The following is a 15,794-nucleotide window of genomic DNA, read 5'->3' on the forward strand; positions in this document are numbered from 1 at the left end:
GTGCCCCCGGTCACGTGTCGCGCGGTGGCGGCGGCGGCGCCATGGCGGTGAACTACAGCGCCAAGGAGGAGGCGGACGGGCATCCTTCGGGCGGCGTTGGCGTGCCGGGCGGCGGCGCGGTGGGCAGCGGCGGCGGGGGCGCCGTGAAGACCCGCAAGCCCGACAACACCGCGTTCAAGCAGCAGCGGCTGCCGGCTTGGCAGCCCATTCTGACGGCGGGCACGGTGCTGCCGGCCTTCTTCATCATCGGCCTCATCTTCATCCCTATCGGCATCGGCATCTTCGTCACCTCCAACAACATCCGCGAGTACGAGGTGCGCGGCGCGGGTGTGCCCGGCCGGGGCTTTGGGAGCGCCCGGGGCCCGCTCGGGGAGGCCGGGCCGGGCAGGGCGAGCGGAGGCCGCCTGCGACTCCGGGGAAAGCCGGTCCCATCCCGGACTGCCGGGACGCGGCCGCGACCCTGGCGGCTCCTGTGCGGAGCGGACTCGGACCCGGGTAGTTCCGATCCGGCCTAACGTCTGTGCTCGTCAGCAAAGCGTCCATTAATTACCCTGGGCTGACAGCGGGCTGACAGTCATCTCCGCATAGGCTGTAGCACTTCCGTGAGTTCTGTCAGTGCTCCCGAGGGAGCTTCCAGGGAAGTTACTGCCTGCCTTTAATCGACACTGCCCAGTGCTCGTTTCTTTCCTCAGCAGTACAGACAGTAAGCACATCATCCGTGGGGTAGCCTGTGGCAGTTCATTATTTATCTCCAAGTGTTCCAAACTAACTGTATTTTCAGGACAAAGCTCTGTGGTGAACGCATTGCTGTTATTCTTACCTGCACTGATGCTTTAATATTGCAGGTGCTGTATGGGAGACCAGGGTGTCCAGAGTAAGCTTGGACACAAGGATCAAAGAGTATGGCTTTTTCTAATTAACACTTACAAAACTTGAGTCTGAGTTTATCAGATTTACAGTTTTAACAGATTTACATCTCATAATCAGCCATGCTACTGCTGTGAAAAGTTGCTGAGCATTAGCTGAAAATTGAACTGTATATCACAGATAGATCCATTTGATAACAGAACCAGTTTGTGTTGAAAGGAAATAACACACAGGGCTTAGGGATGGACAGCCTTGAGAAGCAATTGACAGCTATTACTAGTTTTGGTGAGCTTATATGACTGAGATTGATTGTAGGGAAGAAGGTGTGTAGTTGTTCGTTGTGTTTTTTTATTGGAGAGTATAAATTTTTGTGGATCAAATCACTCCAGTTACTGGACTAAGCTGTCACTTTCAAATAAGTAGCATTCGTAGCAATAGCTTGGCTGGTGGCACTGTTGTCACTGAAGCCAAATTAACTAAAGATATCATGAGGTAGGGAATTAATGGTGTTTCTGTATTTCTCTTAAAATGCAAATAAGGTTATAATGAAACCAATTTTACCCCCTTTTATATTAAGATCTACGCTTACAGTTAAGGAGAGAAGAAGAAGGGAAAAATCCAAAAGCTGAAGTGTATCTTACAGCATTCTAATTTGTATGCAAGCATATTTTTTAGGAAACAGTTACTTCTTATAACAAGTGTTGGGGTTATGCTGAACACCTGAAAATTGGCACAGGCTCTTCAGAGAACATGGCCTACTTGTCATGGGCACAAAGATTTTTAAATTGTCACATTGTAGCATATTTAAGGTAAATACAATTGCACATTTTCAAGACTCTGTGGAGAGAAGTATAAAAATACCCTTGCTAACTCTGATTTTGTTGACAACTGCATTTAAAATTGCCATTTCTATAGTAAAGCAGTACAAAGTTTTCGATCATTATAATTGGACAAATACATTCTTTTTCCATTATGACTGAATCTGCATTGATCTATGGGAACAAGAAATGCATCAGTTTCATGAGTCCAAAAATGTATGTGACTTCTTGTGCCTGTATTGCTGCTGTATGCATACACAGGATTTTTATATACTGTTGTTGCTTGAGCAGCTCTGTCAGGTACTCCTGTTAAGCTCCAGTAGAACCCAAAAACCAGCTGTTCCCACCTAACATTTGGCACAAATGTTGTATGTCAGCTGGAAGCATAACCAATGCTCCCCTGCACAGTCAGGCTGTGTATATACTGCAGCAGTAACCATTTGTATGGAGACCAGTTGGCAGGCACAACCCTCATTCCTCTCCAATTTCAAGATACTCAAGACTGAAAAGAGTTTCATTTATTTGTTTTACTGTGTGGATTTACTCTTTCACCTTTTGAAATTCTCAAAAATCCGATTGTTAGGCTTTTGTGAGGACAGGAGGGGCTTTGGAGTCTGTGCTAAGTCAAAAGGGGGAAACTTGTGTTCTGTTGTCTGATCCTCATACTTATTTTATGAAGTGACTCTGCAAATAAGATTATCATCCTAAAGGCAGCTGAGTTTCAAAAAGAATGCAAGCTTAAATCAAAAAAGGCTTTATAGTTGCAGCTGCAAAACACAGATAAAGCATTTTACCAATTAGGACCAACATCTGGGCTCTAAACACCACTGAGGGGTGCAGTTTAAGACACTGCTATCACATACAAGTTTAGATTACATACCTCCCTGCTTAGAATGCTGGCTTTTCTTATAACCTCCAAAAGTTATTCACAAGCAGCTGTAAGTTTAGCTGTGGGAGACAAGATGTCCAGAAGCTACATACAGTGACTAAGCTTTTTTTAGAAATGTAATCGGGGGGTATCACAGGTGGTGATTTACACCTACCTCCTAGGCAATAGCATGCCTCTCAAATCTGTGTGTGCCTGTAAACTTAGTGTATTGGAACTGAATAGGATGTATAATTTGGGACCTTGAATACATATTTAGGTTCAGGTCACTCTTTCCTGAAACAAGGTATGGTAGCCATTAGTATCTCTGTGGACTGCGCTGTTCTTCTGCAGGTGCAAGGACTGAGCAGCAAAATGTACCTCTTCCATTGATTTCCTTTATAAGATGTCTTGAATTCAAATGTGGAAGATTTCCAGCAGTTTAAGTGTACTAGAACTGTCGGGTTTTCGTTGTGTTTTCTCTAGCATTTTTTTCATGGTTTCAAAAGGGTATAATCAGTCATTTATCTTGAGTTGTTGTTAAAATAGTTCATTTGGGTGGAAAAATTAATCCGTTATGTAAATGTCTTTTTGCCTGTTACTAAAGGATGAGAGAGTGTTACGTATTTCTTGGAGGTGGATTTTTTTTTTTTTTGTAATATATATGGAGTGAATAAGAAGCTTTGACAGAGCATATTAATATATAATAAAATGTGAGGAATATACAAAGTATTAAATGTGTAGGAAAGAGTTCCTGTAGCCCCATGTCAGGAATGATACAAAAATTGATAAAACCTTCAAAGAGGAACAGCAAAGAGGACCATATTTATGGATTGCCTTTTACACAAGAAATGGTTATGCAGAGTAGGACAAAGTGTGAAGTCTGCAAAATCACAGGTAGTTTGGAGAATGTATGCAGTAATTGTGTTATTTCTGTAGGTGTATGTCAGCTGACAGACATCAACAATCCTGAAAGGCCATTGGTGTGGAATAACTTGGATATACGCAATGTCCGTAAATCTGGAGTTTTTCGGAAGGGCTCGTTGTGTCTGGTTGTCAGACGTTGGCTGATCCCACGGGACCGAACAGTGGGGTCAGGCAGGTTCTTGCCGTGGACTCCATAGTCAGTCCTTAGCTCTCACAGTCAGAAGTGTTACTTTGTCAAGAGGTGAAGATGGATGCCTTAATCCTTTTAAATAAGCTCTCTTGAATGTAATCTGTAAACGTGGATGCAGAAAAATACACTTGTGTTGGCAGTTTCTCTACAGGAAAGCCCCTTGATACCTTGCAAGCTGATAACAGTGCATCAAAGCATGGTACTGCTTCAATATACATCAGTTTCATGCTCCATAGAATTCAGTCCATTACATTTTTAAAAGTGAAGTCTTTAGGTGTTTTGCAATCTTAGTCTTTAGTGTGCGCTCTTGACCTGAAACAACTTCTCACACTGGCTAGTTCTTCCTAAAGGAAATGCTTGCTTCAGCTTACTTCAGCAGAACACACCCACCCCTGAGTTAGCCTTCAACAAACGAGATGCATTGTTCATTGAGAGCAGCAGTGGGGTCTGTCTGCTGAAGCTAAACAAAGCTGGTCATGGCTGCTGCAGCAGTGCTATTTCTAGATCAGCATAAACTCAATATCGTGTTCAGCTGAGCAGTAAAGATTGTGATCCTCTCTCAATCTCCCTCTCTCTGCCAGATAATAGCTTCTGAAGCTGTCTAGTTTCAGCTAGGCTCATTAGCGTGTAGGTTTTGTCTGTCAGAAATCTGGCAGCAGAGCAAATGCCAATCTATAAAAGGGCTTGCTGATGGAGCTGGTTGCAGCTTAATAGATACTGAAGAAATCACAGGAAGAGAGACCCTGAAGAAGATGCCGAGGAAAATAGGCTTCAGTTCTTTCCTGAGCACACCTTGTGTGTTTATTTTAGCTAACCTTAATGCGGGTATTAGGACCAGTCGTAAATCACTAGTTCTTGTTACGCCTTTCACTACAAACATAAATCAGGACAAACCACTTGCAGCAGCCTTTCATACAACTGTACAGATGTTCTAGTTTAAATGCTACTGCTGCTGCAGTTTTTTTGCAGTGAGGTATATATTTCACCAATCTGAGTCTAAATTCTAAGTAGGTAATTAATGTTAAGTGTAGAAGTACATCTTTTATAGGCAGACGTAAGCTTTCTCCTGCCACACTTACTGGAGCTACACGTGAGAGAGAGCTGATGTGGTCAAGCTACTTGAGTTGGCTTGGACTGTAGGGTGAGCTTGTGGCTGCTAAGGCTGAATGTACAGATTTGTAAAAAATGCTTTTTATGGTCTACAGTATTCAAGACAGAGCATACTGTATAAACCAGATTAATACTGATCATCTTTCTTGTCCATATACTGATTATTTTACCATTCCTGACAAAACAATATTGGTGTAATAATCTTTCCTGTTTTAGGACAATTTTTGGGCATTAAGTGATTTTTAATTTTTTTCTTCTAATTAGGTGGCTAAAAATGTTCAACAAAGCAAGTTTTCTAATGCAAATCTTTTTTTATTAAATATCTAGACTTTTAAAAGCGTAATCTCTCCAGAAAGCATGTAAAAACTGATCTGTTTTTCATAGTGTGTGTGTTTGGAAACATCACATAGTGATGTGTCTGCTGGTTTTGTTTTGGTGTGGTTTTTTTGGTTGCTTGGTTTGGGGTGGAGTTGGAGCTGTGTGGGGGGCTTGTTGGTTTTGTTTGGTTTTGCTCCAGGAGTAACTTCACCTCTGTGTTAAATTTGTTTGCATCTGAAATCAAGCATATAGTCAGAATCAAAAACTCATTTACAGAATGGTTGAGGTTGGAAAAGACTTCTTGAGATTGTCAGATAGGCCTGAATGTGCTCTTGGTGTTGAGATATATGATTGCAAAATAAATGCCACAGCAACTCTCTTTCTTAATAATTTTTCTTTACTCTCCCATTGTAAATTAACGACTGCTTTTCCTGTTACAGATTGACTATACAGGAACAGAACCTTCTAGTCCCTGCAACAAATGCTTAAATGTGTCCTGGGACAGCACACCCCCTTGTACATGCACCATCAATTTCACACTGGAACATTCATTTGAGGTATGCTGCCCTGTATGCAGGATGAAGTCAGAATAGTTTATATGATCTATTTCATATTGAAAATGAAAGTTTTGTCACTTAAGTATTTTTTTTCTGTTTTAGAGGATTAGTTTTAGTTTTCCTTTGAACTTGGATCTGATTTTTGTGTTCCCTTTTGCATCAGGAGGGATGAGGTGTTTCTTAATGCCTCAATTTATCTGGAAATGTAAAACATTAAGTGGAATCCTTGTGTTTTACACATTCAGAGTTACCATATGTGTCACACAGCTGGGGAGTAGATGAGCTATTCCAGTATAATACAAAAAAATCTCAGTTTAACAGGAATTGGAAATGCCAGATAAGTGTTTTCTGGCAGATTGGAGGCAAGTGAAGCCTATGGGTTCTACATTGGACAAGACAGGTATTGGGACTGGTGCTGGCCAAATATCATTCTGGTAGTTGGTAGCATGTTTATATTGTTTGACTTCAGCCTTGTTAGGATAGTACTTCTATGTACTCAGTATGAAGTTTGAGGATTGAGGTTTTTACTTTATGAATGTTGCTATGAACCTAAGAGTTTAAGAACTTAAAATTGCAGGTTTGTGTGAATGAAATCCCTCTTTCCTCATCTTCCTTTTTTGTAGAGCAATGTGTTCATGTATTATGGACTTTCCAACTTTTATCAAAACCACCGTCGTTACGTGAAATCTCGAGATGACAGCCAGCTAAATGGAGACAACAGTTCACTACTTGTAGGTATTCATGTTTGGGTGTGAATGAGCAACTAATTTCTGTCTGTTGCATAAAGCACCACATAAATTATGTAGTTCCATGATAATGAGGTACTGGAATTTTTGCATAACAGTAGGCAACCATAAGGAAGTGATATTTTGTTTATTGAAAATAACTGTAAAGTATTATAATTCATCTTGATAATGTAGTAAAAAGCAAGTTAGTTGTGTAAACTAGCACAGACTCATCTGCCTTTTTTCTTTCTAACTATCAGAATCCAAGTAAGGAATGTGAGCCTTACCGCACAAACGAGGACAAACCCATTGCTCCTTGTGGAGCTATTGCCAACAGTATGTTTAATGGTATGGTTGCAATTTTAAGTTCTCATTTATATGGGTGTGTGATCTAGTGTGTGTTTTCTGTTGTGTTGCACATTATTCTGAATAAGGATACTATGGGCTTTTTTGGTTTTGAATTAACACATTTTCATTGTTCAGAATAAAGTAAATATCTTGTACTGGTTGTATTTGTTTAAAAATTGCTAGGAGAGTTAATTCAATCTCATAGCACACAAAGGATGGAAATAGCTGTTGTGAGAATCTACTACTGCTGTGATGTAGAAACATAGATATCATATATGGATAATAAACTGCTGTCTCATATACACTGATTCTTACACAACAGGTTGTTATTGTGTCAGGCAGATACTAAATGCCTTGTCTGGTTATTTTTGTTTTGTTTTCTCCTGGAGGTAATTGTTTCAGTGCTTATCAAGATCATCTGTGTAATGAATGTTTCTGCAGCTGGTCTTCTAATTTGATTTTGTCTTTAGATACACTGGAGTTATACCGCATTGATAATGACACAAGGACTCCGATCACTTTGATCAAAAAAGGCATTGCATGGTGGACAGATAAAAATGTAAAGTTCAGGAATCCTACAGGAGATGGAAACAACTTAACTGCTCTTTTCCAAGGTAAAAAAAGAAAAAAGTGAAATTCTAAGAACAGCAAAATGCTTCAAACACCTTTTGATTTCAGTTTTGATTTCAAACACATTTTGATTTCAGAGTTTTGCCTCACTGACATTTTACTGAATGTGCTAAATAAATGTTCTCTGAAGAAATCCAAGCTAAGGACAACTCTGCTATTTGAAAGGTTGTCTTTAAATAATAAAAGCTGCAAGTTTCTGATAATGTTTGGTTTTTACCTTCACTGTAATCATTAATTTGGTATTTTTTAATTTCTGGGGGTTTTTTTGTACCCTGAATAATAAAAAATGTGTAATGTATGCTACTGAGGTTTAACCCCACTTGGCAACTAAACATCACACATTGTCTAACTAAACATGCCCTTGCTCAGTGGAAGGAAGCATTGGAAGGCTGAAAGTGAGAATGCACATAGGTTGAGATAATGACTGTTCAGTAATTAAAAACAAACAACTAGACCAAAAACACAGCAAGGAGAGAGAAAAGTAAAACCCAAGAAAAACAAGTAATGCAAAAGAAAATAATTGCTCACCACCATCTGAGTCCCTGAGCTAAATTAGGCCCTGCCTATCTCTGCCTGCCCTTTTCTGTGGTATGGGATGCCTCTTTGGTCAGCTGGGATCAGCTATCCCATCTGTGTCCCCTCCCAGTCTCTCCTGGACACCTTTCCTGTCTCCTCACAGGTGGGGTGAGGTGAGGAGCAGAAGAGGCCTTGATGCTGGCAAATACTGCTTAGCAATAACAGAAACATGACTCTGTATCAACACTTTGTCTAGCACAGACCCAAAATACTGTCTCATACCAGCCACTGTAAAGAAATTTAATTTTATTCCAGTCAAGACCAGTACATGTTGTGTTTGGATTTAACTTACAAAGAAATCCTGCCGTTGTTAAATGAAACTCTTCATATCGAGTTTTTGTTTAAATGTTTCTATGGCTATGCTGTTCTCTAAAAAAACTGATTAATTTTTTTTTGTTATTAGAAGGGACTGATGTGTCTCATTTTTTTAGATTATGCACAGTTTGGCAAATAAAAGTTAACTTTGGCTACTGTGTCTGAAAAAGCCCCTCCTTAGGCCTCTAAGAGCATGTGTGTTTATGCAAGGTATATAATAACTTCAGGTGTAACCTGATGTGGGTTTCTTGCTTAGTCATAGCCAAATTACATGTTGTCAGTGTGATGGCTACCCTTGGAAAAGCAGATACCTTACCTTAATAAAACGTGGAATTGTATTTCCAATAACAGTAGCAAAAGCATTTGGATGTAATCTGAAATGATGTTTACAATATTACATGCTTGTGGTTCTCAATTTCTTCCAAGTGAGCAGAGGGCCTGTCATCATAATGGAGAATTACCCACCAAGCAGTGCTTTGAAACACGACTTCCCACCTGCGTGAATTGTTTAAACAAATGGACAGTGCTGTTATGAATTGTGTTATTTATTTATAGAATTCAAACTATTTAAACTGCAAAATAAACAGCCCAGTGTGTTGCAATAGTAGTGAGTCAGCCTGTCTGTTCATACTGTTTAGAAGTTAATGTGAGTTTTTTTGACATCAGAATGGATTTTGATGAGGCAGTGTGTTACTCAGTCCTGTATTTGAAATACTTTCTTGTTTTTGTTTAATCCTAGGCACAACAAAACCTGTGAACTGGCCCAAGCCAGTGTATATGCTGGACTCAGAGCCTGACAACAACGGCTTTATCAATGAGGACTTCATCGTGTGGATGCGCACAGCTGCTCTGCCAACGTTTCGCAAGCTCTATCGTCTCATTGAAAGGAAGAACAGCTTTCAGCCTACCTTACAGGCTGGAAAATACTCTTTGGATATTGCATACAGTATCCTTTGAAAGCAGGCCTTAGCTGGATTATGCAAATATATATCTGCAAGTTATCGGATGGAACTAGCCTTCCTTCTTACCATCTCTAAAAGGAGATGGTGTTGAGCTGTGGTTGAAAACTGGCACTGAGACCCAGATAAACTGTTACATCTTTTACTTCTGTGCTAGTTTTATAGCATTAATAGCTTCATAGAGTCAGGGAAATCAGATTGGGAAGGAATTGAGAAAAGCATAGGAAAAGAGGAAAGAACAGAGGCAGCTGTTAGCCAAGAAATTTAAGAACTGTAACTTTAAGATGAAATGACATCATTTAATGAAAGGCAAACTGACCCTGAAGGTCACAAAAATGACAGAGCTGTGGATCAGGTGAAGGTCTGTCATTCTTTTTTGGGGAGATTAAATATTAGGTAGAAATGCAGGAGACTATAAAAGGAGGGTTGTCATAGTTACTGAATTCTTAAAATTCAAAAGCAATTAATGATACTTTTTATATAGTTACTGCAGTATTTTCCTTTGCTATAAAACTGGGGAGTGCATGTAAAACTGAGAGAATGTAAAGAAAAATTTTGTAGTAAAATAGACACAAGGACTGAAATTTATATTTCCCTCACTTTATTGAAGCTACTTTCATAAACACACAAAATCATGCGTTTTACTCTTCTTCAGGGTTAGTGTCTCCTAACATGGCTGTTGTTTTGAAGTAGCTGACAATGCCCAGATTAGTTTTATCCAAAGAAACAGTTCCAGAGGCAGGAGTTAGTATTTGGAACCTGATTGAAATGACCCAAAATTTTAATGTGCTCACTTCAAATTGGGTACAGAAACTTGCTTTTTGTTTTCCTAAATGTTTTTTCAGATTATCCTGTACACAGTTTTGATGGACGAAAAAGGATGATCCTAAGCACCATCTCGTGGATGGGAGGCAAAAATCCCTTCCTGGGAATTGCTTACATCACTGTTGGGTCCATATGCTTCTTCTTAGGAGTGGTATTGCTGTTCATTCATCATAAATACGGCAATCGAAACACCAGTGCAGACATTCCCAATTAATCTTGCATTCTGAAAATAAATGTACTGCATGTGCATCAAGGCCAGTCCAGAATGGACCCAGTTTTTGAAAGACAAATCTCTGCTTCTGTCATTTGTGAGACTGGGTGCATAATTTTTATCTAAAGCTCCCCTTTCCCATACTGTGGATTAACTCTTGAAAATGACGGGTATACAATTAGCTCTATTGATTGTATCTCTGCCTATGTCAGAAACAGTTTTACTGATGTTTGCCTCTAACTGGGCAGGCCACATGATGCATATAGCTCCTGTTCCCTTGATGCATCTGCTGCTTGTTCACGTGCTATGTAATGTTGGTATGATTCAGTACATTTAGATTGTGTGGAGAAAGATGGTTATAAGATACTGTAAATTGTTGACTTTCCAGAATTCAGGTGTCAGTGCTGTTGGAAGAAGTCAAGTCTTAAATGTTTTCTTCGATTTACTGTCTTGTGTGCATGGGCTCCTACATTTCTTGCTGAGATTTTAATATATTTATACAAGTTGTTAAATATTTTTCCTGTGTCCTACCCACCTCTATTATATTAAATCCTTTAAGTGCTCTATAAACTTCAGCACTCTGGATTCTTTGTATATTTACAATATATGTGCCTGGCCAGTAAACGAGCATCCTAGGAAAATACCAGAAAACCTATTTGTTAATTAATCTCTGAGTGAGACCCTTTAAAAGATTGTTCTAAATTGGGACATGCTTGTTGCAGATATAACCTTCTTCTAATTTTCTTCACTTTAAGTCATATCCAATCCTAGTTCACTTTTTGCTGGTTTTGCTTTTTATGAGCAGCACCTAGCATTAATCAAGAAGAACTTAAAAGTTTTTTTTCCTTTCATACATCGGGGTGAATTCCTTTTACTCCAGGAGTTTCCTAATTTTTTTAAAGCATATGTATTCTGAGCAGGCTTTGTTTTAAGGGAATTGTATGTTTTAAGGGAATTGTATACTTTTTCCTTATTTGGAGTGAACACCACATTAATTTTTTGTGGTATTTGGGAAGTAAACTGTAGAAGTTCAGAAATTGAGAGGGCAGTGACATTTTTCCCTGAAATGCAGGTTTAGCTTGCTGTGAAACGTAATTTAAATATTGCATTAGACGCAATGTGGAGGTAGTGTCTTAAATTACAGAAGGATTCACCTTTAGGTTAATTAAAAGTTAACTGCAAAATACTACTTTTTGGTGACTTTTTTTTAGATGATGCACAGAAACTGTAATGTATATGGTGGAGATCACTTTATATGCAACTAGCTTGATAAAGTATGGAGTATATTAAAAGAGACCTAATAAATTCTGCAAACCATTTAATAAGAGATTTGGGTTTTGTTCTTGAACAGGTCATTTATTTTTATCTGGATGAAAAGATGTCATTAACTGTTAATGCAGTTTTAAATGAATTGTATTTCTGGGATTGCATATTTATTACAAAAATGCATGGTCCAATAGCTTAATCTACAGGCAACTTTAAACAAAACTATTTATTTATCACATAATCACATAACTGGTTACTTGTGTAGCCTAAGAGTTTAAATGTGTAAGTCTGGATAGACTGTGGAATGAGGCAGCATTTCCAGTGTGCTAGCTTTCTGTAACTACATATAATAATTTATTTGCATAGTACAGCCTGGCAGAACAGGGCTTTCAAATAGCACCTTTTAAGATTTTATTTACAGTGTTGTATTCATGTTGCTGGAGTTTCAGAATAAGGGTAATGTACCCTTGAAAACTTGCAGAACGTGTTAAAATGGCTTTCAGCTGTGGAGTAGCTGCTAGTCCAAGACAGAGTAAATGAGCAAGGGGATGTCTCAAAATTACTGGTTATTAAAATATTTTGATTTCTAAAGTTTGTGTTTGTTATTGGAATGCAAATATATTCTGCTTCATTCATAATTCCTATTTTTTCCAAGTGGGAAAGGCTGCTTTTTAGGCTGTGCTTAAAATTAAAAAAGAAGTATTTTTCTCTCTTCACCTTGTAATATTTTTAAATGCCTTACTTTTTTTTTTTTTTTTACTGACTATAGCTGCCATTGTATCTTCAATCTCAATGAAGTGCACCAGGGTGAGAATTGCTGTCTGATTTTTATTGCAATTAAGTGGGTTCTCTGAGAGCCTTTTAGCAGTAAATACATCGGACAGTGTGCCTATGGAGCTTAAAATGCTTATAAGAGTTCAAAATACTGGCCAAATTTGTAAACTCTTCCTTCACTCATGCTCATTTGTCTGAATGTCATGTTGATAACAATGGAGATCCTTGAAGGATCCTTGGAGTCTTTCAAGGATTAATTATGAACATCAAATTTTGAAGTATGCAAGTCTTGTCTTTTTTAATAGAAATGTCTGAGGGAGGAAAGACCATGAGAATGTAGGTCAAGTAACATCTGCAAATAGAGCAATGAGCATGGCTGGTTGGAAATGTTACTGACTGCACCCTTCTCCCACATGTCTTACTTGCAGTGGGAAAAGAACAGTTAGACTGAGTTGAAGAGAGTGCTTAGTGGGAAAAGGTGACTTTAAGTCTAAATCAGGTATCTACAGTAAATTAAAAGTTATTGGAATGCAACTGCTGAAGAAGACGAAGAACATTGCATAAACACAGAGTAATCCAATCTTCAGAGTTCCTGTGACAAGACAAGGGTTTCTGATCTTTCCTGAAAATGTAATCTACCCTTGGTATTACATAAGTTGTTTTTTGGATTTTTTAAATTGAATTACTCAACATGAAACCTCTCAATACCCTCAAAATGTTCCACGTATAAAAGGCTTGTCTGTGTTGAACAACCTGCCCAAAATGCTCTCTTTCCAAGGAGAAGAAAAAATTATGAAAATCTAAGTAAATTTTATTCTTGCTTGCTTCTTAGCAATGTGGCCAGTTTATAGAAGAGACTGCTTTTGGCACTGTAAAAATAGACTGAGGTTTATTTTCAGAAAGCTCAGTTGTGAAAAGTTTTGAGATTTTACTTGTTTGATTAGTAGTATTAAATTTTCCTCAGAGCACCAGTAGTATTTTCATGTTAAAATTCCCTGCCTTCTAGCTCACAGAATGTTTGATCACCATATTGCATTCTGTGCCTACACATGAGGTCTAATCTTACTTGACAGTGTCAATTAAGACTGAAGACTATTACGAAATGGCCTGATAAGAATTAGCAGGTCCTTACATGACCTGAGTCTCAAGTAAGAAACTACCTCCCCATAAGCCTCCCAGTCTGAGCATCTTTAGCTTGTGCTTGAAAGTGAAGTGATACTGTCCACCTGAGTTAAATCAACTACAACTGCTGCTACAAAGTCTGAAGTTGGAAGATTATCTCTCATTTTGTCATAGGGATGCAATAAAGAGGAATAAAAGTGTAAGTCAATTATTAAGGAAGCACGAGAAGTTTTTTAAAAAGTATAAATTGAAGTATGTGGAGATCTTGCTCACTAGACCCTGGATAAAGGTCATGTGAAATAAACAATCTGAGCAAATGGAATACCAGTTGCTTGCAAATTTAATTGAATTTTTACCTGAGGACTGTGCCCAAATTTTGTAAAATAAAGTGGAGAGATGCTTAGTGTTAGAGGAGCAAGAATGTAATTAATCACCTCATTAGTTCTGTTATGAAAATGGGAAGGAGTGGGCCATGATATTTTTGGAAGAAAGGAAAATACTGTTCCTAGGGTCACCTACTGAGGCCTAATTATATGTGTTATCTCTTTAGCAGGATTTATGTACCCTTGTATTACTGGTTGAAGAGGTAGAACACTTTTGTGACTAATGCTTTTAAACAGCTAGGTTAACAGGCCTGCTTTCTTTCTGGCTTAAACAGAGCTGTTCAATAATGAAATTTGAAAAAAAAAATTTTGTTATATAGTGCAATACATGCAAGAGTTGCTCTATTCAGTTATGAAGAAGCAGTGTGTTTGTTTCTAATGAAACATCTTCATCCTAAAGCAGGAAGTTGCATTTCTCATTCCCTCAAGTTTTCATTTCTTCATGAATTAGTCAACACTGAAGAGACCAGCTGTGCTTGCTCTGAGCAGTTATTATGTAGCTTTCATCAGTAGGTAACTCACATGCCAATCCTTAAGTGTGGCCTTACAGAAAATATCCCTGAAATTTAGATTCAGACAAGAAAGCAGCCCATGCAGCAGAAATCAGGATTAATAATTTCTCTGTGAATGATGATCCTTTTACCAGTATCTCAATTGAGATACTGGTATTCAACTGAGTGTATGAAAATCAGAATAAAATATTTTATGCACTCATAAGATTGCAAGAGGAATGAATGGAAATCTGTCTTACAGTGGTAGTGATGCGTTTTTAAGTGTTATTCTGTGATAGCACTGCTTGAATGTTTGAAAACCATTTTTTAAATAATGCATCCAATTTCCTCCTCTGTTAAAGCACCTATTTGCCCACAACTGTGCTTTCTAAATGCTATTTTTAATATTTTGCATAGCTGAGGCTATACCTGTAAATGCTTCTTCATCATTGCATTTTTAGTTTCTTTCTGGGACGCATCGTAAGATTAAGAAGTGTAGTGGTTTGAGATATGATCCTTGTTATTTTCATACTGAATTGAGCACTGATTTGTCATGTTTGACACACATTGTTCATCATGAGGTTTGGCACTAGTGCAAAAGTATAATAACGGCAAAAACTAAATGCACTTCAACTGCAGCAAAGCCAGGAAAGAACATTCCCAACAGCATTGTATTTCAGCATAAGGTTGAAGCATGAGAAGATGCAATTACGGGGCTAGATCTGCAATGCAGAAAAAACACAACCTTCTCAGAGTAGTTTCTTGAAGGGCAAATCATTCTTTCCTGAGACTCGAGTAGGTTTGCATTTCATACAGTTCTGGCATTTCTTCGCTCTATGTAATTATACATCGTGAAACACGAAGCTGAAGTTGGATGGTTTCTGGTTTCTGGTTTTTTGTTTTTTTTTTTTTTTTTTTTTTTTCCCCCCCCTCACATGCACAGTACTCCTTGTCCCAGCAACTAACGGAGCGTGAGGCAGTGGGCAGGCACTACATGGGGTCGTTTGGGGTTTTCTGAGTGCAGTGGCTCAACCAAGTATGCCACATTCACCCAGGGGTGCCAGAACCCCTCCCCTGAGTAGGACCCAGGCTCTGCCTCGCTCGCCGTCCTTGCCTGAAGTGCGGCACCTGGGGATTTCCAGCGATTCCACACGAACAGACGCAGCCCAGGCTGCTGCTCTTCCAGGACGCGCATCACGCCCTCTGCAGGTATTAAACTTTTCAACGAAAGGAGATTTAAAATTCTGTATGTAGGAGCTCGGGGGGACGTTTCATGGATTTCCCAAAGCGCCCTCTGAAGGCGCAGGGAGGTGGCGGCAACCACAGAATCCCGTAGCAGCAGGTTCCCCGCCGGGGCTGTGTGGCCTGGGCAGTCGAACACTCCCGGTGTGCCTCAGCCGCTGCCGGCCTGGCGTGTTCCGAGAGGTCACCGCTCCTCCTTCCCGGCGCTGGGGTCTCAGCCCGGGCCCCGGCCCCGGCCCCACCGCGCTGTCCCAGCCAGGCCGGGCGGACTGGCG

General features: G+C 39.3%; 1 protein-coding gene across 1 annotated transcript; it reads left to right on the forward strand.

Annotated features, from left to right (window-relative positions):
- TMEM30A (transmembrane protein 30A) lies at nucleotides 1-11,563 on the forward strand. The gene is made up of 7 exons (XM_041410630.1): nucleotides 1-314; nucleotides 5,536-5,652; nucleotides 6,276-6,383; nucleotides 6,638-6,725; nucleotides 7,196-7,339; nucleotides 8,986-9,192; nucleotides 10,051-11,563. Exons 1-7 carry the CDS (start codon nucleotides 42-44, stop codon nucleotides 10,242-10,244), a joined length of 1,131 nt encoding a protein of 376 aa, XP_041266564.1. The 5' UTR covers nucleotides 1-41; the 3' UTR covers nucleotides 10,245-11,563.
- Nucleotides 11,564-15,794: the final 4,231 nt, after the last annotated feature.

The sequence above is a fragment of the Onychostruthus taczanowskii genome, unplaced genomic scaffold (assembly GCF_017590055.1).
Source record: "Onychostruthus taczanowskii isolate IOZ18803 unplaced genomic scaffold, ASM1759005v1 scaffold33, whole genome shotgun sequence".
Lineage (NCBI taxonomy): Eukaryota > Metazoa > Chordata > Aves > Passeriformes > Passeridae > Onychostruthus > Onychostruthus taczanowskii.

What these genes read in the sequence shown, in the direction of transcription:
- TMEM30A (XM_041410630.1), top strand. Translation starts at nt 42, where the DNA reads ATGGCGGTGAACTACAGCGCCAAGGAGGAGGCGGACGGGCATCCTTCG. An exon ending in ACAACATCCGCGAGTACGAG is followed by an intron (nt 315 to 5,535) that starts GTGCGCGGCGCG and finishes TTCCTGTTACAG; the next exon opens with ATTGACTATACAGGAACAGA. An exon ending in TGCCAACAGTATGTTTAATG is followed by an intron (nt 6,726 to 7,195) that starts GTATGGTTGCAA and finishes TTTTGTCTTTAG; the next exon opens with ATACACTGGAGTTATACCGC.